General features: G+C 41.4%; 1 protein-coding gene across 1 annotated transcript in view; it reads left to right on the plus strand.

Annotated features, from left to right (window-relative positions):
- The window catches only part of Glurib (Glutamate receptor IB), a 245,088-nt gene that overhangs the window by 115,250 nt on the left and 104,361 nt on the right, over window positions 1–25,477 (plus strand). The window contains 1 exon segment of the mRNA XM_076388781.1: window positions 15,714–15,866. Within this exon segment, the coding sequence (XP_076244896.1) occupies window positions 15,714–15,866 (153 nt within the window).

The following is a 25,477-nucleotide window of genomic DNA, read 5'->3' on the forward strand; positions in this document are numbered from 1 at the left end:
TTATATTTGTGTTAGATACTGCAGTAAGAGCTGGAGATGTACCTAGAATCAAGTACTACCCCAAATTACAGATCCCCTTCCACTGTCTGTTCAAATACTTCCTTCATCTACTGCCTGACTATTCAGGAGTATCTACTACTGATTTCAGTCTGTAATAGCAGTAATCCACATTGAGATATCAAAATAAACTGAGCCTCGCTACATATTATTAAACAGTGACAATTAATAGACTGCAGATGTTTATACAAAATCATATAATTATAAATATAAGGAAGATGAAGCTTCGCAAATTTATTTTCCCAGTGAATTATAAAGTGTACCTTAGCTCCTATATTTTCCATATTTTCCTCTGTTATATATTACCAGTACTTTCAGTACAACCATTACTCGCAAAAAGCTTCACCTACACAATCCCCCAACAGTACTTTTTCCCATTATACAATCCACAAAGAACAGAAGAAAAAAAAATTCATTTATCCTCCCGCAATCCGTTCAAATTCCCATTCTAGCGACTTTCCCCAGCGACCGCGCATCAAATAGTAAAAATCCTTGCGCTCCTGCAACTCCCGACCACATCGAGCAGAAAGACACAGAGTCCAGTCACGAAGAAACACGTCCGTGACGCGGAGTCGGTCCACCTGGCCACGTAGCTGGCTGTCGACAATAAAACTCGTCGCCGCGACAGTTCCGACAAGCGCCGAACCCGCACGCCTCGACTAGACGCGGAGGAATCGCGGTTTTCGACGACCGTTTCCTTCCACTCCCTCCCCTTCTGCCACCCCCCACCCTCACCCCCTGTCCCAGTGGCTGGGATCCTTAACTCTTTACGGGTGCGCGCGAGCTGACTTTTATCGGAAAGTGATATCGCTTCAGCCGCAGGCACCGCACTTTGAGGGAAAAAGTGAGCGTGGGACGGGGCTCGGGCGGGGCGACGGAGGGCGGGAAGCCTGAAAGTAGACTTAAAGGAAGTGAAAATACGGAGGGACGGCGGAAACGGTGTGACAGAAGGCGAGGAAGTTAAAAAACGGGAGGGATGAGAGGGAGGAGGGAAGGAAGCGGAAAAAGTTTGGAAAATACTTGATCAGTTCGTGGGTACGCGGAGAACCTTTTAGAGGGAAGAAACCGATCCACGTCACCTTCTGGGACGGTTCCCTACCAGCGAGCGAAGCTGGCTCTTTGAGCTCGAGCGACGTCTTAGCTCTCTCTATTCCAGAGCGCCCAGCCACGCCGACTCGAGTGCGACGCGATTGTGCAGGCTGACCATCGGCGACACAGAAAGGCCATTCTTCCGTGAAAAGAATCGAGACTGTCCGCGTGGCCGCGGACGAGCGGCCGCAATCCGCTGTACGCCAGCGTCTGTGGGAACCTTGCGACCTTGCGCCCTCCTCGGCGAGCATCCGCGCTCGTCTGGGCCGCAGCCTTTTCTCGCTTTGACCGAGACTCGCGAACCACACCGGCCACGGAGAAATGGAATGAATGGGCTGGCCGACAACCATCGAGCGTTTTATACTCTTACCCTGGGGCTGGATGTAAAGCGCGTGGCATTTATCGGGAAAAGAAATCGCGAGTACCTGTCGACGTCGATTCTCTGACGGATGGAAATGCAACTGGGTCGAGGCAATTTTTCTCCCCCTCCAGAGAGGCAATTTTTGCCCCCTCCTTACTCGAGGCCTTTCAGGGGAAACTGGGGTAACTTGTTGTACGTACGACTGGGAAATTCGTTTTGAAGGATGGTGGTGGGGGGAGGAGGATTGAGGGGGATACGGCGATCTTGGGTTTGAGGGATTGAAGGGTATAAATGAGGTGCAGGGTCCTAAACAGTTAGTTGTGGGTATGGCTGGGCGGTGAATGAACTGAAGTGGTGTGTTATCGAACATTTCAATGCGTTTTGTATTTTGCAGAAAGTGTAGTTTAATTTTAGTTTACCTTCGATGGGGTGTATTTTGTTTGTTAATTGAAGAATCGAATTTTAGTTAACGGGAATTGAAATAAAGCACTATACTGTTTGTTTGAAATAACTGAAGAGCATTTTATCTGTGGAGCAATACAATTCGAGTGTTACTTTTAGTAGAGATATTTCATTCGGGTTGTTCGTTGAAATTATTTTACCGGGCTCGTTATACTCTGTGTTCTGTATTTATTATAGAATACATTGTTTATTTCAATTCATTTCAATTCGTTTTAACCCAAATTTATGAAGCTTAAATGACACTTGAAACTCTCTGAAAAACTATGCAGATTGAATCTTCAGAAAGCAGTGAATAGTGAATCATACACTCAGTTAAAGTTACTATAAACTCAAGCAATGGTCATTACTCGCCCAAAAATCGCCGACAGCGTGTAATGTGAGGGATCCCAACATAATCGCCTTCAAAGTCGAAATCTTCAAGCTTCTTCACATCTTCAAGCACACATCTTCAAGAATTAATTTCACTCCTCCAGCGAACCCCTGGCGCAAAGGGAAAACATCAGAGGGTCCTCTTTCACGCTGGCCTTTTTCGTCGTTGTCCCAGACAAAGGTACCATTTCTCGTTACACCAATCGCCCAGTGGAACGTCTCGTGGTTAAGAACCGTAACCGATGTGCTTCGTCGGTAAGTACTTACATACGTCGAAGTTGAAGGCCGGCAATGGGAAGCGGAAAAGGCAGTCGAGCCATAAAACTTCTTTGCCCGACTGTGCCAGACTCGCTATCCGTTATTACGAAATACTTTACGTGTCTGTTGGACATTTTTATTAGCGAACCACGCGGTTTCTAACGACGCGAACATTGCGCCACGCTGACTACGTCCACCTTGTCTCACATCAATTACGCGATCATGCAGGCGCTCATACGAATCTTTATTACAAGCTATTCATCATGGGTCTCGCGCGTCGATTCCCATTAATTGCAGCTAGGTTTTATTTGATCGAGGTTTCGAGTGGCATACACGATGCGAGCTTTCGATCTTTGGGGTAGCTTTATTTAATTGAGTAAGGTGTGAGGTGTTTCTTGAAAATGAGGATTTAAGGAATTTTTTTGAGGAAGCTGCTGTGATGGTTTCTTGTGTTAGGATAATTGGTGTGTAATATGTGGTGGTAATGGGTGGAGGTCTGTGAAATTATTACTCATGAAACTATTTATCTTTCTAAGATCCACTCGTAACTGAGTGAAAAAGTCAGCGTGGAAAGAAATGCTAGTTTAGAACTAAACTCGAAGACGTTCCTGGGATTATAATTAGTTCAGCCAGCGAAAACCGGTAAGGGAAAGTTTCCCCGCCGGAAGCGGATCCTTTTGATGAGAATGTACTCCAATAACCGTCTAATTGCGTGAAACTTTCGCATAATGTACTCTCGATACTGGAACTCTCCATTAGCGATGCCCTGATGATTCTAAACCGTGTCGTGTTTCACGCGGTCTCTTTGCATGGCAGCTGTATTAGGTAGAGAGCGGAAGTTGATCAATGCTGATATACGTGATAACTATTTCGAGTACTCTAACAGTTTATAATTAAGTGGGAAGTAATACTAGTGGATGCTAAGTAGGATGCTAAAGTAGGATGGAACTTAAGAGTGATACAAATGCGTTTTAGGTCACGTTCTAGAATTATTAATTACTGAGAAAACACTTAAAATTGGCGTAAAATTTGTCTGACTTCAGATTTCTTCTACTGATTTATTTGTATTTGGCTTGGGACTTATTCTACTTATTTATCTGAGTCTGACTTAAGGAGTACACGTCGGCAGTAGAATAAGTCTCAAGTCAGACACATTCTACGCGTTCCTACAAGTATTAATAACTCTGACACGAAACCCCAAACGCAACTGTGTCATTTTTTACTTTCGTCCTATTTTGACAAATAGAACCCCTTACAATCTCTTTCACCTGTTACCGAGCACCCTGTATATCGCTTGAAACACGGACTGCCACATCAGAAAAAATTCCACATCCTCAAAGAATTTCATCATAATCACTGTATAGCACTTAGCAAATCTACAAATCTAAGTATTCCCAAAAACACTATCCAACCCTAGTTAGATTATTCTTCCGATCCTTCCTCGCCATATCTATAGCAACTGGAGGAAATCTTCCCTCGACTTTCGTCTCTCTAAGTACCTGTAACACAGAATTACCAACGATCTGACACGCTTTACAAGTGCTCCGTGCTCTTATTATCCCATAGATCGGCGATCCGAGAGCATTCTCACGAGAGCATCCACTTCGAACGGATGATCCGGATACGCTTACTGGTAGAAAAGAGGCGAGCTGCAGGAGGAAGTTTGGTAGACATTACGGGGTGGTAGGTACGGGAGGACGAGAGGAAGACGTCGGCTAGATCCGTCGAGGCGTATACAAAATTCATAATCTCGCGGCGTTATAATGTTTGCCAGGATAGCGCGGGGGGTATAGAAAGTCCTGGTATGCATAAAGTGCGGCGATGAGGCGGCGTACGATGAGATCCTGCGAGGGGGTGGCGGTTCCAGTCGGGGTTGCTAGAGGAGTAGAGGAGGGAGGGAAATATTATGACTCGAGGCAGCGGGAGACTGTAATGGATCGCCGTGAGCGGCACGCGGCTGCATTCCCACTTTATAAATCACCACCTGTACTTACCTGCTGAAAAATCGGCTGCGGGGCGAAATGGCCGTGTGCACGCCGACGGGAGCTGCGCGCAGATTTTTTCGCTGGATCATCCTTTCTTCCTGGGGCTCCGAGCGGAGTGCAGCGTAGCGATGCACCGACTGGGGAATGGCAACAGAGATTTCGCTCGCGTTTCAATGCGATTTTGCTCGAATAACCGAATCCATTCTGCGTGGAAAATTTGGATGAAAGATTGGAGAGGAATGCCGCTTTATTGGAGATGTAGCTATTTTTTAGTATTGTCAACGGGGCGCGGATTAATTCGAACAAATGTAGCTCTTTTTTTTTCTTTCTGGGGCCTGCGGAATTTATGTATCATTTTAGGAATGTGCTTCCACCCTCGGGGAGTATCGACTTCGGGAAAGGGAGCACACAAAGCTTCTGGTAATGGTATCGGGAAAAATACAAGGGGCGTGATCTTCAATCGTGCACTTGACTGGTCCAAGGAAATTTATGAGTTGTTCGCGAACGCCAATAGAGTTCTACAACGAGGCAGTACATCAAGCTGCTTGATAGGGAACATCAGTCTCGACGAGCTGGCTCATGAGCGTGCTGATGATTCTTGATCGAACTCGTGGGTGAGCTGTTCTGAGCTCAGCTTCCCGATCAACTGTCTGCCTGGAATAGATGGATCATCATCATGTGTCGAACAACTATGGAGTATAAATTTTGATCCATGACTACCTACGAGCAATTTCAATATCAGGTTACATTTCGTGTTGTATTTCTTTACTTGATTGATTAGATAATATTTTATGGATGAGTCCCTTTCCTCTGTAGAAATTTTAGTGTAGATCTTTAAATATTTAAATAGGTATCCAAATATTCGAATTTTCAAACATTTAAATTTTCAAACATTTAAATTTTCAAACATTTAAATTTTCAAACATTTAAATTATCAAACATTTAAATTATCAAACATTTAAATTTGCAAACATTCAAATTTTTAAAGGTTTAAATATTCAAATGTCCAAATTTTCAAACTGTCATATTTTCCAATTTTCTAGCTTTCAATAACTGCAATATTTAAACAAGTTAAAATACGTGATTTTATTTTATCCTAAATAATCGCCCCAAAAACACTCAAAATCTAGGTTTCGTTAAAAATTCTTTTATGTGGTGTCTATTACGATAAGGATATCGAAGTTTACCTACTTATTCTAATACTTTTTCTTCAATTAAAACGACTAGAAATCATATAGGTATGTAAAGGGACCATTTTAGTAAATTAACTAATAAATACCTACACCATATCAGGATGATTTATTAAACGTAGAGAAGCTAAACGAGATCTAAAGCTCCCTGCAAAGTAACATTACACACAACACGGTCGAAATTCATTACATTAGTCACGTTTAATCTACACTGAAGCACCACAGGTCCTATTAAAAAAAAAAAAAAATAATAACTAATGATCACCACTTCTGTAACGTCACGTTGTCCTCTTAAAAGCATCCGGTGTTTGCGAGGACCATAAAAATCTCGTACACCGCGTGAACCACTCCAATTTATCCAGCTGTCCCCGACAGAAAAATTATTTCCCCTTAGAAGAAGTTCGACTAATTTCTGCTGCCTCAATATTTCTGTGGCGAAAACGGTCCGATCGAACAGATTTTATAACTTCTATTTGCCGCGCGGAACATTATATCGGCGATCGGGTTCGAGCACTTTTAACGGGGCCTACTCCTTCAAGCTGCCCTGGACGCTCGTAAATCTACGAACAAAAGAGCAAGGAAGGCAGGATCTTTCGTTCGCTAGAACCATCGTCATTATTCGAAAGAGCTTTTAAGGCAACCTACCGTTTACATGATTAAGAATGTTCCTACTTGGTCGCCACTTACTTAGTCTCTTTCTTCGCTGGAACCTCTACGACAGTTTATCTTCTTTGCCAAAAGATGATGCCTCGCAAAAATGCATCTTCCTCTGGCACTTCACTTTCTAATCACTTCTAGCGTTATTAGTTCGATACAGTCTATAACTAAAATGGTATTTAAATTGAGAATTCTTTGAATGTAGTTTTCAGCTTCCGTGTAGATACATTGAATATAATTTTATTTGAAACATTAGTGTTTGAATATTCAATACGCTTTGAGTATTTCACTAACGCATAAGTGCACCGAACGCGCGTGGGAATTGAATAAAATGTGAAATTTATTATTAACACAGTAAAAGTGTCGTGAGCTTATTCGAAAGCTGTTTCCCGCCAAACTCCATAACTACATCAATTATACAAATTTTAATGGAATACCCGATAATAATGCAGAGAAGTTTGCTCTCGAAAGGAACGCGCGAAACCGAGGATCGATTTTCCAAAGTGCCCTACTGCATGTAATTCCTTAACTAATTGTAAAACATCCGGAAGCTTTCAGTGAAGTGGAGAAAGCCAAAAGACTGTAACTTACTAATTCCCTCCGAGTAACTTCTTACGGAAAGGGACTTCAAACTTCGCGGAAGTAATTCAAAAAGCGCGCTCTCTGGTAGTTAAAGAATCCACCGAGGGGGAACTGGAACTTCTTCATCTCTGGCAACAGTAATCTCCCCATAATTATCCCGTATATTGCGATACCTGAAAATAGCCTGCATAATTACGTGACGGTTCGTATACCTAACGCGATGCCGCTGCAACTTGTTATTTCCTGATGCGTCGTTCCAGCCGATAGTTTGCGAAAATTATATATCGATAACAAAATTACCATGGAGCGGTCCATAATTAGAAACGAATTATCCGCGATTTTGACGACAGCGGCGAAAAGTTGGCCGATGGGCGGTGCGAGCGTCCTGTTGGTTAATTATCCATCGTGACGTGACTTATCACGATATCGCGACGTCGAACGATGACCTTGCAGGCCAATTTGTCGCGTAACGAGATAGTTCAGTGACTGCGCGTTGTGAATGGTACTGAAATTATTCGGTATTATCGTAAATTGCGAAGCGGGATGGACGTGGACTCATAAACGCCATATCTTGTCGTTTTATGTCGCGAAGGTGTTGGTGTTAAATCCAGTAAACGTTCGGCCTTTTAGGTTGTGGTGTTTTTGCTTTAATTGAGCAATTGGGAAGATGGATATGGGGGAGGGGTTTGATTGTGATTTATAGCGCTGGGTAATTTACAGGAGATTGACAAACAAAATTAATTCAATAATAATAAATTGAGTTCGTTTAATGTTACATATTATGTTTGTTATATGTATTACGTTATATATTGTTATGAACGTATCTCGTTTACAGTAATTTAGAAATTTGTTTACGTGCGTTACAACAGCAGTTAACTGTGATTATTATGCTGTGAATTTCTTCCACGACCTGTTTCATTTTCAGTTTTTGCGTTTAATTCTGGTTCAACTTCAGTTTTAATAAGAAGAGTAAAGTATCTTTAGAATGTAATCATTTTTTATGAATAAATTTCTGGGTCAGGTTATTTTTATTCCGTGTTCTTTGTTCATACAACTAAAGGAAAAAGAATCTAAACAGAAATTCATTTCAGCCTTTAACTATTACTTAATGTACCATACCTCTAAATGTTTTGAATATTTTTGCATATTATGATTTTATACTTTTTGCATATCATGTATACATTACAAAATGCAAATGAACAATGGGAGGATAGTATGACCAGTAAAAATTTTTTTCAATTACGTTTCCCGGTGAGGAGTTTATTACTACAAGTTATTATTAAATATTTGGAATGCCTAGAGTAAACTCTGAAATATTGGAAGCAATGGAACGCATCTAGTAAATTACTCAGATAAATTTTCAGAGATTTTTAGAAGTGTTCTCGGGTCACTCGGTAAGGCAATGAATTCCATTTGTGCTCGAAAATCGATGAACGTATAGACTAGTTTTTCTAGCATCGAATTTCGAAGATCAATATTGATGAAATCTCTTCGAAATCGGATAAGGGTTGCATTAAATTCTGATCCTTGAGAGATCCGTCTAAGCGTAGGCACACAAAAAATCGCTGGATTTCCGACTAAAGCTGATTTACACAACCATCGGCGTTTCGTCTAATACTGCTGAATACTGTTCAGAACAAAGTTATCTACTCGGCGAGATAAACCCTTCGTGTAACGCGTATAACACTCATGTATATGCTAACTTCACAATTTCTGAAAATTACTCGATGCACGTTTACACGTGCAATTTCCCTTTTTCATAACTTCTTTGACAGCGTTCTTTCAGATTTCCCTCTATGCCTGCAGGCAAATTTCCATTTAGATCGATTTAAAAATAACCTGCATAATTCTACCTTAAGTGACGTTAGTGCAAAGACCGTAGATCTCTATTCGACGGCTTCTACACTTGCATTAGAATTCCCTAGAAGTTCTATTGACACTGAACTCAGAACTTCGAAGACTTCACCTAACTTTTATTAACACGATCTTACTTTTACCGCATCTTTCCATGACAGAAGGATCGAAAAATCCATGAAATAAATGAAGGTAATCCAAGATCAATAGAGATCTATGGTAACACAATTGACTCGCCTAGGCGATCGAATCATAATCGCCCGATGGAGACACGTAGCTCACGAGAAAGGCCGAGGGACAAGCCAACCAGTCGATTCCCGAAGTTCATTCTTAAAGAAACGCATCAGCGATCCGACTTTGCTCACCCTTTCCCTTCCGCCATTGGATCGAGAGGCTTTCAGAAATTATTCAGCCGTTCGTCTTCGGTCGCCCCACGTTCCTCGTGGCAGCGAGGATCATTCGGTATTAACATAAAGTGGATTCAATATCTCCGGGTAAGAACTTAATTTAAATCCGTGGAATATCTTAAGGGATACAATATCGGATCTTCGTCCCGTGGTGACAAGACGCTTCGTGGATGGCCCTCGTGCCGTCAGTCAGCAGGCTTCTCGAAGGATATTGGCCACGGATTTAAATCGAGTTACCTCGTTAGGTCATTGTCGGCGAATTTGATTTGTCACGGAGTCGACTCGCTGATTAGCTGCAGCGTCACCTGAGACGGCTTGCACGGTTAACTTCGTGAAATTCTGCCTCTCATGCGCTGGCTTGCTAATCGATTACCCTGGATGGAAATAAAGGCATTAACTGTGTGCTGGCATTAATCGTGGGTGTTAATTCATCGTGATTATCTATTAGGTAAATGAAACAGTGCTTGACATTGTAATGGAGAAATAGATAAGTTGCATGAGGACTAATTTAGTATTACTTCATGTGAGGTTAAACGAAAGTTACTTCGAGACCATGTCAAGATCGTAGCAAGATCGCTCGAAGCTGAGTCTAAGTGTATCATTATTTCGAGAGAATAAGGAAATGACCATGCTCAACCATCACCATTGATTGACAGCCATCAAAGAAATTTCAAACGTAGAAATGACAGATACAATATAGTGGTTATATTTGAGAAATAGTAATGTTACTTGCAAATCTACTATGAAGTATTTCTTAGATATAATTATTGTCTTGAAACTGTAACTTCTATATTTAAAATCTGCTCAGTGGGTAGCTTTCAGTAGCGACGATCGAGTAGATATCAAATCTAAGTCAAGATTATATTCAGTTTACTCAGAAATGAAGCTCTATCTTCATTTTCAGAGACGAAAAGCCAACTCAATCATTAACTCCTTTAATAATTTAGTACAGTACGTGAAACTTCAATCAAACCGTCATAGCGTGACTGAAAGTAAAAGTAATATACACAGTTTAACGGATTGTACTACACAGCAGTCAAGCGCAATCGCGCAGGAGAAATTATGGGAGGTTTAATAGGTCAGTGGCAGTCGGGACTTTTGTCAAAGGTGAACAATTGAATTTCCGCGTGGCACTGTGCTGTCCGTGACGTCGAATATTGCTTTTCGCAGACGTGCTAAAAAATTTCAATGACCGAGGGAAAAGCTGCAGGCTGCGCTCCCGTTTAAACAAGTACCCCCTTCTTTGTCGTATAAAAATTGAAAAACTTTCGGCTGCTGAAACAGATTGCTTCGACGAGGGGTCAGTTACCATTATACTCACCTAACGTGATATTTAGACGCGAGTTTAACACTATACAGGATCACTTATTCCAAGTGTCACACGTAATCTCCTGCGCTATATCTCGTTTCGAAAAATATTTTAAATAAAGCTTACCCTGTTTCGAGGGAGACACCTTGATGGCCACAAATTCTCTCTACGTGTACGTATTATATAAAGCATTTTTTGAAACGAGTTTACGAGGTAACTAAACTTGAAATGGGCAATCCTATACAGCAACGAGTGACATCGATCTAAATTCAATAAAGTTCGCGGGTAAATACCAGAATAATTTTCTGCAAAAAATCGTCCCCCTACTTTCGTTTGTCCAACGTATTGCTAACCGTTTAAACACACCCCGTAAATTCCTACACGTTCGACGGAGATCTCTGTGAAATTTTCCGGAACAGCGGTCACTATTTGAACACAATCCCCGCGCGCGTGGGCGTTCCGCGCTTTAACGAAATAACCTGTACACGTGCGAGCCCGTGGCCACCATAAACTTCATAGTTCCATCGGCGTCGAGTGGTCGCCGTAGCGAAAGATAAACAGATAAAACTAATGGAAAACGCTGAAGCGAATGGCAATAACTGGAGTGTATAACGGCATCGACGACCGTTCGGCGTCGTTCAGTTTGTAACGACCATTATTTGGAATTTCCTCGATTCCGCTACCAGTGACGATAATTTGGAGCTTCGTCGATCAAACTTCGAACGTCGGTGGCCTCTTCCGCCGAGTGATTGCGATGCGACTCGACTCGAGGAACTTCCATGGTTACTTAAGCGTTGGAAGTTTTGCGCAGAGCGGGCACGCGCAACCAGTCCTCTACTTGTTGTAATCGCAGGAAGACGCGACTGCAAGCTCGCGAGTTAAACGTTGCACCGTAACAATCGTCCAACAGTTGCTAACTGTTAGGTGCAGCGAATCGAACTGCGTTTATGACACGGACAGGATTGTCTCGTTATTGTCGAGATGTAGTCTTGGACCTCTTATTACGAGCCATGGTCAGGAGCGCGGGAGGAGGAATTGTGGAAGAAGGAGGAGAGGGTTTTGAGAGTAAAATAACGTGGGTGGTTTATTGAATCATTTCTAAGTTTTGCTTATTTGGTTTTAGAGATATTTTTATAAAGTGTTTAGATGTGTATGGGAATGAGGGTGTATTGATGTGTTAATTATTTGTATGATAATAATTTATATTATGGTTCGCCTTATAGCTAGCGCGAGAGTGGCCTCTGAAATATTCAGCCTGCAAATCTTTGTGTAAATACTGCTTTGCGCGGTTATTAATTAAATTTAATATGATATCTACGTTAACTTAGTATATTGCTATAGCAGTTAATATCTTCCTGAATCTGAGAATAAAAATTCAACCCTTGAAATGCTAATTAATAATAATTTGCAAGCCACTAATTAAAAAATTAATATTCAGCGAAATTTTAATTAATATTGAAATGAGTATTTAATTGAATTTATACTACTTACAAATTAAATTTTCGCAAATTTTCAAATTAAGGTTAACTATTAAAATTGAAATTGAATTTAGAATTTCAGTACTAGTAGTGAATTTCTGAAGTAAAATAATATTAATTATACATGCTGTATAAAAGCAGTTCTCTTTTGTGCACCCACATTCCTTTCTCCAATATACAGTGGCGCAAGTGAATATTTGTTTTTACTGAAACGATAAATGGCGTCCAGTTTCAAGACCTTAAAGCCAGTTTCTGTGTAACTTACACCAATTAGACGTGTAACAGCGGCGACCACTTTTCGCTGACCCGAGCAAGAGGTCGGTCGATGTGGACGTTACTCATCAGTGAAAAAGACCTCTAAACAGAGAAAGCACGGGCGAAGGGGCAAGCAAACGATCGAATGAAAGACGAGTCAAAAGACAAACAGAAAAAGGGGCGAACATACGAAAAGGAGTTTCAAGAGTAAGAAGAATTCACAGGGTGGAAGAAGGAATGCGGGAAGGCTGGTCTGATCGTCTCGAAGGCAGAGACCGCTCGAAAAAGGACCGATAAAAGAAGGATAAAAGAACAGGAACTAAAACAAATTACGCAATAGAGCAACAATTACGCTCAAATGGAGAAAACAAACGGAGGTACGGAGGTCTGAAGGCGTCAGAAACGAATAGCCCGAGGAGCCCCTAAACCAATTTCAGAAAAAGCTACAACCTTTTGCAGAACAACCGGAACGGTTACAAATGCTCGGAAAAAATCGCTGGTTGGAGGCGGTGTAGGGAAAACGACAGTGAAACGAGTCGAAGAAAGGCCAGTCATGCAAGAAACGCAAGGTGGGCTAAACCAACCAGCCAATGTCTAAGCATGAACACCGGGGAAAAAACGATCTTTCAGGGTAAAAGGAAAATATGAAGAACCGTGAGGGGAGAAAGAAAGACACGGGTTGTAGAAAATAGGTGTAGAAGGGAGAGGGTGAAGGAGGACGAAGGACAGGCTGCAGGAGGGAGCGAGAGGGGAATCGATGTGAGAGGCTGGTGGGGAAGCTGGGCACCAATCAATAGACGCGCGGCGGCGCCCCACCTGTCAACGCTACACGAGATAAACAGGGGGTATCCAGATTGGTATTTAAAAGTACCCCTTGCATTTAATATACATGTGTCCCTTAGGCACCAGCGCTTGTAGGCTTACCTGGGGAATAAAGTACCTTTCTATTCAGAGGAAAGTTGACTTTTGTTGTGTGGCCATCCTGGCGGTGGCTGGTGGCTGATCCACCTCTCTGTAATTGAATTCGTGCATTGCGTTTTGCATATATTATGAGCGAATACGAAGGGGCTGTGTAGCGAATACTATGGATATTAATACTAGAATTACCAGCAGTTAAGGTATGTCTAATATGACTTTAAAAATACAAGTAACGAAATTAGATTAAAATTAAAGACACAATTATATGGATGTCGCGAAATCGTGGAACATGAGACAAATTTTGTATTAGTTATTGTTATTGTGTTAGTTACTTTAGTGTTCAGTTGAAGCTAAAGTCGATTACTCTATCTATCTACTTCAAGTATTTGCTTAATTAGGAAGTTAAACAGCATGACGAAATCTGGAAAGGCAGTTATAGAGGGTTACATTTATTCTTAGTAAAATAATACTAGCAACAAAGTCTGATATTTGCAAAGTATTCATGTCACAATATATAACTCAAAGATGATTCTATGTGCTCCGATTTCATCCTGACATTTTGTTCTCTGATATACAATTAATTGAAATAGTTGGCTAGGTAATTATCGCTTGGTAATTAACGAAGATGTTACAAGGTAGACAAAAACAGTAATAGGGTGATCTTCGTGGCGCCAGACGACTAAAATCTATGGTACGTTTGATCATAAGTGGCTGATTGCCGGTATTCAACTTCATGACCGTAGCTCATCAAACTTCTCCCAACTAAACTGTTAGAAACTTGTTCTGCGATCCGTGAATGTCTTAGGTATCGAACAATGTTTGCGTTGCTTGCATTAATCTCAGTATACGTCGATGCTACGGCTAATAATAGCCGCTGATCTATACCATTATAACTTTCAGCCCTGTAATCCCCTCTTAAATTTAGAAAACCCGAGTACGTCCTACATTCTCGTTTACTTTTTATGAAACTTCAATGTGAATATACTTCAGTAGCAGAAATGGGGATTATACTGTTTAAGTCGGAGACTTGCGAACATATTTACTTTCCAAAGGAACGCTTTTGATTTAATAAAGTTACATGATCCGTTTCACGGTGGTAGACAATTCCTTAAGGATTTTCTGGCTTCACGCGGATGTGGAAGAAATTGCGAGAACTGGAACGTGCCCGTAACGCGGGCGCAAAAAGAAGGCGCGAGAGAAACAAGAAAAATCCTGGAATAATATTGCGTAACATTACGGCGGAGCCTTTTCCACCGGGCGAGAAGTTCTCTCATTTCGAAAAGAAATAGAAACGCTTGAGGCAAAACCAAATTCACCAGGGCTTCTGAAGTTGTAATGAAATCCACTTCGCTGTAGCCCTTTACTCTATTTATTCGAATCTTCAAAGAAGAGTATCACACGTCACTGTTATCGCTGATACTATTCACAAATTCACTGTCACGCCTATCACTTCTAGACCACATAACATCACTTGTAAAAATCTTCATAACAGACTTCTTAGTAAAACCTGAAATAAATACTTGAAAACAATTCTAGACTCTACAGTCAGTCAGTCGCGATTTTCCCAAAGGTTCAACATCCATCACGGTGAATCACTTCGAAACCCCGTGTTTGTTAACGTTTGTAAACGTTACGCGAACGTTTGATGTGATCACTACACGATCATCGAGACACAGTGGTCGTCATAGAGCCACTAGTACCTAACTTCTGATCTAACAGTATCGTTCCAAAGACCGAACAAGATTAAAGGATCATTCGGATGCATTAGAGACAACGAGAGGGTATTATAATCAGAAATGTAGCTGGATATCAGTTATACGAACAGTTTAGAGTAAACTGTCAGATAGGTGGTAGCACTAATATCGGTACGTATTACCGACTATTAACGGTGAACGGATCGACGTAATTACACGAGGGTCGTGCACCGACAGTGGCTGAACAGACGTTGGCTCGTACCACTGTGCCATATGTGGGGTCACTAGCAAACGGAGCACAGGGCGATCATACATTCGATACAGGTTGCCACCCTCAGATTATTACATCCTATTTTTTGATTTACGGAGAGAACATGTTTTAGGAGAACTTCAAATATTCACGGTGTTATTTTATCCTTCTGTAACATGAATAATATTGACGCTATGTTATTGAGGCTAACGTGTGTTTAGTTTGACCAGAGTGGCCAGTGCAGAGCTTTGACAGCATATGTAATTTACAGGGGCAATTATCAGTTATATACTTAGATGTTCGTGAAGAGTCGTTTTGACTTGATAGCTCCAGTGTTAGTGTTATATTAATTACTTCTTAACCAGTACATTCATATTTTAGAATACGAAAATTATACTTATGGTTTAATGCTACATTTTTTTACATTACTAAAAAAAAAAAAAAAGAAAAAAAATAGGAGAGGTTTCATGATACTTTTAAGGAAGCAGTAAAATTCTTCATAAACTAAAAAATGACTGATGTTCATTTTTAATTTCAGGTGCAATCTTCGAGCAGGGCACCGACGAAGTTCAGTCAGCCTTCAAATTCGCGATGTTCAACCACAACCAAAATACCACGACTCGGAAGTTTGAGTTGCAGGCTTTCGTGGACGTGATTAATACAGCGGATGCCTACAAGCTATCCCGCCTGAGTAAGTACGAACTTCGCCAATTGGGCAAATTACCCGATTCGATGCATTTTGGTGGATCACGTGACTCGCAATGTTCCCGCGTTTGTCTATAGAATAAGAACAGAGACAATCATAATTTCACTTAATCGAGTACTTCATAGATTAACGAAGTTCGTAAAGTTACACCGAACGAATTCATGGAAGAAAATAAAAAGCTTAGACAGTTAGATTCATCGCGAAGACTCGATACTTAAATTCAACTTTCCTCCTAGGGCAAGAAATATTTTGCCTTCTGTTGAAGTTGTTATAACTCAATTATTGGTACCCTAAGAGCAGAAAAATAACTCACGGCAAATAACGATAAATTTAAAATTACGGCTCCACGGTTCGCGCAACTTTCTCCATTTCAACGTGCGAGAATTATTACCGAAGTTCTGCACTCTGTCTTCGGGTTAAAGAATAATCGTTGCTCTGCGCAACGCTTCAGAAAACATCAGAATCGATCACCTTTCAGATGACTACTTTGTTATCACTTGCGTCAAATGTATTCCTGTATATTCCCCACATTTTTGTCGGCGTATTTCAAGTGGAAAAACGAAGTTTGCCGACGAACGGGTGGAAATCGATTTCACTTTGTACGCGGTATCTATCGCGTATCGGGGAGGACGACTGATCAACAATGCTCAGGTTCGTACGTGCCGGAAGCACGACGTGTCACGGTGGCCATTGAGTCTGGCACGTTCGGAATCGGTGCAGCATGTGGCTCACGGAATAAGTAACGTTTCGCTCCCGTTAGGGGAAAGATACTAATCTCGGTCGCTTTATCGGCGTCGCCTCTATTCCGCGTCTTTCGAAATGCTGCACGCGCGACACGCGACTCGAAGCTCTTCTTATCGTATCGACCGCAAACAGGAAGCCCTGTCTCAGATATTACATCCGCGATGCTTCAAATAACATGCTGTTCTGAACTGCTCGATAGCCTCGATAGACTGTCTCCCAAGGCAAAGAGGTATACGTGTTTCCTTCACGCGTTCCCCTCAGCCGTTTGAAGAAATCTTCGAGTGAATATTTTAGTGGAAATTATTGGTTAGATAATTTATGAAGACAGCTCTTAAAGTTAGGGGCTTTCAATTATTTAAATATTTAAATATTTAAATTTTCAAATTTTCAAATTTTCAAATTTTCAAACTTTCAAACTTTCGAACTTTCAAATTTTCAAACTTTCAAATTTTTAAACTTTCAAATATTCAAATTTTCGAATCTTTTAAAAGATTGAGATATAGGAAACAAGTTTAACTGCGAATATTTTATGAACTATGAGGCATGTGTCAAAAGTGGATACTAGTATAGTACCACTTGAGAAACTCGTTTTTTAGGGTAAAAGTTTGATTAAATGAATGGAGATTATAATCTCCACCACGTCGAAAAAACGTGTTTTAGTATTATTAATTCCATGATATGTGGAAGCACTTCTTTATAGTGATTCACCTTACATTAATCACGCTCTAAGTATATTTATTATCTGCCTTCCACAAATAAATAAGAAACTAAAAGGAATTGATCGCTTCTACTTAAAAACAATCAATCGAAGCGAAACCTTAGTCCACAATTTCGAAGATGCGAGAAATTGATTTCAGTCCTGATATCACGTCCTTATCCAGGGATTCGATAAAGCCATTGTTCACTTTGTCAGGGAGGACGTGTAGATTTGAAGCGCGAACGAGAGTTGGCCAGCCATCCGGTCAGAATCGTTTGATGATTTCTAACCCGAGGGTATCACCCAATTGAGCCTCGTCTAGGATTGCCTTTGAAGTTGATCAAGCCCGTTTTAAACCGAAAACGAATGAGCACCAGAGTGCCAAAATACAAAGGAATGACTGATTCACACCTACGACGTAAATTGGTTTTTGCAAATTAATTTAGTTAGCTCAGAGATTATTGAAAATATTCTGATAAAACAGACTCGATAACTTGTTGAAGTGTAGAAAAAGTAGATTAAGAAGGTCATGAGCAGACAGTAGAATTTGGGATATCAGAACTTCGAACTTAGATGTTAGATTTTAGAAGATTTAATATAGGGACACTTGTATTACAAGCCAAAAATATTCTATTCACTACTATGACCACATTACCAGTCTAATTAATTAGATCGATCGATTGGAGTGGGAACGATTAGAATTATATACGCGTTTCTAATAGCGCACAGTTGGTGGAGCTTCGAATGCATTTGGGGTACTAATACGAAATATATTCTGAATATATGCTAGTTATAGGATTAGAATAACATATATTTCCAGACCTAGCTCAATGTCCAAATCACAAATTTCTTTCGAAAACAATAGCTACATACCCTTACCTTCCAAACAGTAATATCTAATCTTCTCCACACTCCTCCAACTAATTTCATTACAAACTACAGTGAAAAGCGAGTACATAACCATTATTTACCCCTGCACTTCGCTCTCCAAAATCCACCACATTTCTCTCCACAAATTTTTTCATCCCCCGTATCCAACAGAGACATTCAACCGTTCCGTTTCCCGCGACACGATCCGTATTCTTCCCATTCCGCTCCCTCGACCCACTGTCCGTCGTCGGACGTCATAAAATATTCGAGGCACAGAGGTCCATATCGGGACACGGAGGTTTCGGTAATAGAATTCGTGGACAGGTCGGTCCGCGGCGGCGAGCTTGGCCCCGGAATCGCGAATATTTGGTCCTGTTCCAAGAGAGGCAGGCCAAGCTACCGCGGCACGTTACTGTACTTAGGGAAGCCCCGCTAATTGTATTAATGCTAGTCGGTTTGCCTGGATCAAAACCCCGTTGTTATAATCCGACGTTAAGCCGTGTTGCCGTATCTATTGTCGAGATGCGACCCGTTTAAATGTTTCCACTCGGTGGCCCAGCGGGACGACTTCCTTGGCGTCGGTGAACACGGAAACGCGAATCTATGAGAGGTTCTTGGACCTCTGGTCGGCCATAAAAACGATCATAGCAGCCCGATGGAGATTCAGGAATGAGCGTATCTCGGCAAGAAGACGTGGCTGGGACCCCGAGCGTTTTAATGGGAACAATTGGTGGAATCTGTTCTCTATTCGGTTGGTTCCTTCTGCGGTACGAGGGAATTGTAGCGAGGGGTGTTTCACTGAACGCTGGTTACAGATGCTCTAAAAGGGGCTCCACCTTTTAACCGGTGAAGACGAGCTAATTCGCCGCGAGGAAATTTATTTACGGTGGGGAAAGCCAGTTCATTTATTGCGGGAATTTAATATTAATTTGTACTCGCGTTTAGAGTGAACGCCATGAATTAATTCGCTTTTAGTTGTCTTTAAATATGCAATTATGAATACACTGGGAGAATGACCAGTAACTGCGGCGGGGCGGAAATTAATTTAAATATTTCATGCTTTTTTCTTCCGTTAGAAAAGACTGACAGGTTTTTAATTAAATCAATTTTCATGTTCCCAACAAGTTTATGCGTCTGCATAGATTTGCTTCAAGGCGGAATTCCATTCGGGGAAAAAGTTCGCTTGCAATTTCAACTTATTCTTGCGCGAGGGTTTCTTTCATTCCCAGTTCGCAGCATTTGCTACTGCGTTCCCCTGATAGTTATTCGATATTCATAGTCACTTTTCTCGGAGATAAAAGTAAGAAATCGCTGGCTACTACAGAAAATCTCTGAGAATCACGTGTGACTGCGAGATTGTGTAAACGGTGTAAGACTGGATAACATTGTTTGACTTCCTACTTGCAGTAGCATTGAACATCGTAAGAAAACGCGAGTAATCCATTGAATTGATTGTGTGGAAAACGTCTTTTACTCGAGTGCACTAAAGGATTATTACCCAGCCTTTTTAATTCCATATCTTGTAATATTCTAGTCTAGCTAAATGCAATGTTGGCTCTTCTCTCTTGAAAAATTGATATACTCAATCAACAGGATTTGATCTTACAAATTTTTAATTCTTTAATTCTAACTTATATAACATTAAAACCATAGTATTTTTTCAATATCCAAAAGGCAACACATCAGAGAACAAATATTTCTATGCATACAGGACGTACTTCCTACACTTACATATATAGAATATTAAAAAATACGACTAAATAATTGCACTATCTACAATACAATTTAGAATTAATATAATAACAACTTAATTTAATCCTAAATTCTAAACAGCTCAAAGAATATTCTAGGCCCTTTAATGTCCACTGTTGTGGACATTTCAATAATTCGTTCAAACACTTTGTTAAGAAAGTTCTCTGTTTCGTAATTGACTTCGTATTCGTTCTTTCTTCCCTCGTAAATTCTTGTTACTCTCTTCAGTTTTTGCGGGTGCGCTGTAAAGCCAATTTCCCCTCGCAACGGGAAAAATTACGGTAGATAGAAGCCCTGCTGGCTGGGCATAAGTCCTCATTTGCGTCGCTCGCGTCTCGTCGAGCGAAACGTAATACGATAATATGCCCGCCGTTATCGCGAGACTCGCGTGTGACGGTGAATTTCGAAGGGAAATTTTTCGAACCCCGATTTTCCTGCACGATCGCACGGCCGTCCGTCGAACGCTCGATAGGAGCCGTATTAATGGCTATTCTGAATGGACCGTGAATAGAAGCGTAAGCGTCTGGACAAAAATTTTGAAGAAATATTCTCCCCCTCTGCTGGCGACGTCGCCGAGTTTTGCGCGATGTCTGTTCAGCGGTAGATTCGCTGTTTGATTTATTCTTCGAGTTACAATGCGCTATTACGTACCCTTTATTAATTATGAACATTTGGATGGTATTATCATACATCTGATCTCTTGTAATTCCCTTTTGTTGCCTGGAATTGGGGGAATTATATTGGTTAGTTACGTTAATTCGTTTGATACTCGAGTACAATTTCACGTTAATATTGTGTTATGTTTGAACATCATAACTTATTTATGTTTAACGTTGTAAACTATCGTTTACACGAAGCAGAATGTGCAATACATTATAGAGATTAAATTTGTGGGATGTAATGTCAAGCGAAATTGTGAGGTAGAATTCACTGACTTGTACTACTTGCAGCACTCACGTGCTTGTACATGGAAATTGCTTATTGGGATAATTCAGGAAGATTTTCATTTCTTTTTCTAATGCTTCTTTCTTTTTACTTAGGAAGTACCTTTCATAAAAAATCACAAAATCTTTGCAATTTTAAATATACTATATGTAGTATAAAATGATTGACAGAATAAAATTTAAGGATAGCAAAACGAGGACATAACAATTTTACAAAATAAACTGTGGGATATCTGAACTGTAAGAAGTGACAAGATATCCCAAAGTAAATACCCAAATACTACAAATATGCAGTAAGATATCTAACATAAAAGTTACTATATTAAACTCAGCAAGTCACAAGAGGATAAATATCCAACACCCACTCAGTCTCAGATACACCACCCTATAAGCTCAAAATTTTACCTTCCGTATATTTCGAATTCCATTTCGCCTCCATAAATCCTACTCAAACAATTTACACAATATTACAAATACCCTATCTGCGGCACGAAAGGTTTCTCAATCCCCCGACGTCCAGCAAGAATCACGGCAGCAGAGGCTCTCACGAAGAGGGTATCCCATGTTCCAATAAAGAACGAAAACTTCCAAACGAGGAGGAATCCGGCAAAACGGCCGTGGCGAACGATAAACGAAGACCATGGGGAAGTTTTCCCATCGAGGAGTCGCGTTCTAAAGGTGAACGTAGCGGGAAATCAGAGCGAGGGAAGAAAGAGAGCGAGAAAGGCCAGGGTACGCTCGTCTTAGCGGAACGTAATAGCCGTCTATCAACTTTCGGTGCATATCGTATAATATCCAGCAGGATCCTCTGGTTAGGTGGCAACCCCCGCGGCCAGGGTGGAGTATGAAGGTATATAGGGTGGCGGGTTGCAGCCAGCGAGCCAACCAGCCAGGGGCGGCATAAATCTGCCGAGGGCTCCCGAGGGTATTTCCCGCCTTTTTTCCTCCATATACACTTCCCATCGTTCGTCCTTCCTCCTTTCACTCCTCCTCGCTACCCACCTTCTCCCTCACTCCTCCCAGCTCGTTCTCGCCCGTCTCTTTCGGCCGCCGCTCCACGCTTCTGCACTCTCTTCCTCTATCTTCCTCCTGGCCGAGCAGCGCCGATCCGCTCCAGACGCGAGACGAATCCCAGGGTTCAATTCCCGCGCGGTTTATCCCGGAGCAGACATTGGTCTGCCGTCACCGCAACCGAGACGTCGGGACGACGACAAAAAGCGACCACGCTGACGATATACCGCCTGTACGTTCCCTATCTTCCCTGGAAGACGAGGCGAGCGTGGGATTATGACTTTTGGTACGGGGAGCCCTGTCAACGTCCCTGAATGACTGTGGAAGTCCTCGCCGAGTGTCTAGGACGCTCAGGAAACGAATACCTCGAATACTAGCCGCGTGAGGTCTTGATTGCTCCTGGGATTCTTTCGGTCTCTTCCTTTGTTAGTGTAATCCTGTTGTGCTGGCTTTTTAATTGGGCGTGTGGCTTGGGATGCTCTGCGATGTGAATTTTGAGAGCGTGGAGGGATTGAGAAGGTTACCAGTGTCTCTGAGAATGGAGGTCATTTATAATAGAACTCGGGTATTTTAAGTAATTTAAGGGATGATACAGTACGTAGATTAATCGAGTGACTTTACTGACTAAATTAGTAACTAAAAAGAAGAATTCTTGAATACATGAGTTCACAGATATTATTAGTAAATCTTGACCAGAATTGTAACATAGTTCGGAGTAACTTCACCCCAAAAAATTGCAGTCACATCCGTCAAAAAATTGCTCAGCGGAATCTAAGTGAGCAGAACTGTCCGCAATAATTGCCACCACGCTGTTACAAACTACAGTCTCTCCCTAAACATAACAATGAAGTTCGTCCTCTTCCTCCAGTTTTTCCCAAGGAACCTGGCCACAAATCTCAGCCTCTATTTCAGAAATTAGCACAGCGGTCACGTAGACGGGCATTCCCAGTCAATTCACCGGGTCCCCTTCGCTCGTCCACCTCACATTTCTCCACCGTTCCCCCCGCGCAAGAAGTTGTGATAAATTTTTGTCACGAGTCGACAGCCAGCGTTACAGCGAAAAGTCCAGCTGTTGGCTGTTTCCAATACGGTATTAAATTCTTCCCCGAGCTAGACAGTTTCCATTAGCGGCTACCGCTGGGACGCGGGGACTATCATTTGATATTTGTTCCGAGCGAGTTGAAAGGGCGGTCGCGTTGCCACGACCGGGGAAACGCTATTTGTTTGGCCCGCGGAGCTTCTGGTTAGCTGGAACCGTGTCATTTCCCATTGTCGTTTCTCATGGAAAAGACGCGAGACGGCGATGCTGTGGGTTCGGTACGTTTAAAGAGGGACGCGAAGTCGGGCGGGCACAATATGCGAGCGTATATCGTTCCAGGGTTTTGTGGGACGTACTGATGCGGCCGCTCGGTGCAATTTCGGGGGAAATTGACTACAGCACGGCCTGGTGCCTCAAAAAATTGAACTTGCGTGCCCCGCGGCTGGGTGTTAACTGAACTTTTGACACGCGGCAATTGGCTGCCCTGGAACACCCTTCCAAAACAAATTTGGTGTTTTATGGGCGGAGAGATTGACGAGGCAATACTTGGTCGAAAGTGTGAGGTGAGGAAGATATAGAATGCTGGATATTTTCGAGCCTTTTTGGTTTGGTATGATGATGGGAGTTGTAATAGGGGATATTTTCAATTTTAAGCTTCAGCGGAGGTGATTTGGTCGATAATAATGATTATAGTGATGGACTTATTGATATTTTATAGGTTTCCTTATTTTTATAGGATGAGTCTTTGGAATAGTCTGAGAGGACAAAGTGTTTTTAAAAGACACAATATTCATATACTATTATCATTGTAATTAGAAACTTCCTTCTTCGCATTTATTTAGGAAACTGGGTTAAGTAGAAATATTCAGTATATAGTCAGACACGCATAAATAATACATTATATGGGTTAATCTCACGATGCAATTTGAAGTATATTATGTTATTACTATTACTCATAATGTTACTTATTTAACATCCATTGTATTTCATTTTTCTTACATTCTACACTAGCCATTTTTATGAAAAAGCATTCAATGGTGGCTGAGAAAAAAGGAATGGTTCTACTTCCTATCTTTTCAGCAAAACGGTCTGAGAGAAACTGAAAGAAAAAAATATAACTTTTCAGACAAATCTTCCATAGTTACACAGCAGTCACTTAATCTCATTCTTAATTTACCACGTTAAACAATTATTGTCATTTCTCACTGTTATCCCTTAAATCTCTCTTTCATCTGCCACTTCCGCGACGCCATGTTCCGTACACATTCCAAAGCAGCTTCGAAATTGTTAAACCAGCGAAGGTGTAGACACCTCATAATACTCCAGCTTCGTGCTCTCACAAATTCATAGTCGACTCCAGCGCAAGGACAATAAACCTCTTCTCCGCGGCGCAAGACAAACCCCTGCAAAAAGAACGCGGAAAGAAGCACAGGGGGATTACGCAAATCTCCAGTGGTATTAGCGAAGGAATTCGCGGGTTCTCGCAACTCTGATTGCACATCAGATTTATGTCGTGTGAAAAAAGAATTACCATCGTGTCCGCCCGCTAGCCGTGATTCCGATTCAGAAACTTTTCGAATTGGATCGCGAAACAGTGACACTACTTAAAAGTTCGCTGACTGGAAACAGCCCCCTTCCTATTACCATGAAATGGCATGAAATCTCACCTGTCACGGCTGCCACCCCTTCCTCCTGTGGATCACTCCTGGTCGTTTGAGCTCCCCTCTTGGGTCGCGTTTCTTTGAGGTCACCGAGAGAACTGTTCTTCGATTAATTCTCCATCGAGTGGACTCGATAAATTCCGAATACGTTCCCAACTCGAATCGCCCGTTGCTCGGTTAGTTACGCTCCTTCTTCGCCACCAACGCTCGTTACCTTTAGCGTGCCGTATTTTCAAGAGCTTTCTCGCGGAACACGACTTACGTGGTGATCACGTTTTTCCGTGAATTTACTTGTTGCCCCGCAGGAAATAATAAATTGTGGATAAGGCTTGGTCACCTTAGTGGATTCTTTGCTTTCGACGTGGAATGAAGGTGATTTGTTTTCCTTGACTAAAAATAGTTTAGTGATAGATTTATAGTAGTGTATTAATTAAATTTATTATTTATTTCTTTACTTCTCTTAATCTATTACTGTGTGCAAAATGTGTGAATAGTGTCCTTCATTGTTTTGTGTTTCAACACTTATATCGGGAACTTAATGTTGATATAATTTAAAATTTAAACATTAAAATACCTGTATTCAAAAATTTTAAGAATTTTCTGAGCCTTTTCATAACTTTTCTTTAATCCTATTTTTCTCAAACAAAAGTACTTATAAAGTACTAATTAGACACTCGTTCTCTAGCACCATAGTATCACGAGTCAAAGGTGTCGTAATAGCATAATATCACAGAATTAAATCGTTGCCATGACCAAGAATGTAAAATCTACACATAGAGTTCATTTCTCTCCTACACAAAGTCAAACGACGTCGATAAACCACTCCACAGCAACAGCACGCTCCTAAAATCCCTGCCATCTGAAATATCACTGACATG

This window comes from Calliopsis andreniformis, chromosome 2 (genome assembly GCF_051401765.1).
Source record: "Calliopsis andreniformis isolate RMS-2024a chromosome 2, iyCalAndr_principal, whole genome shotgun sequence".
NCBI classification, from domain to species: domain Eukaryota; kingdom Metazoa; phylum Arthropoda; class Insecta; order Hymenoptera; family Andrenidae; genus Calliopsis; species Calliopsis andreniformis.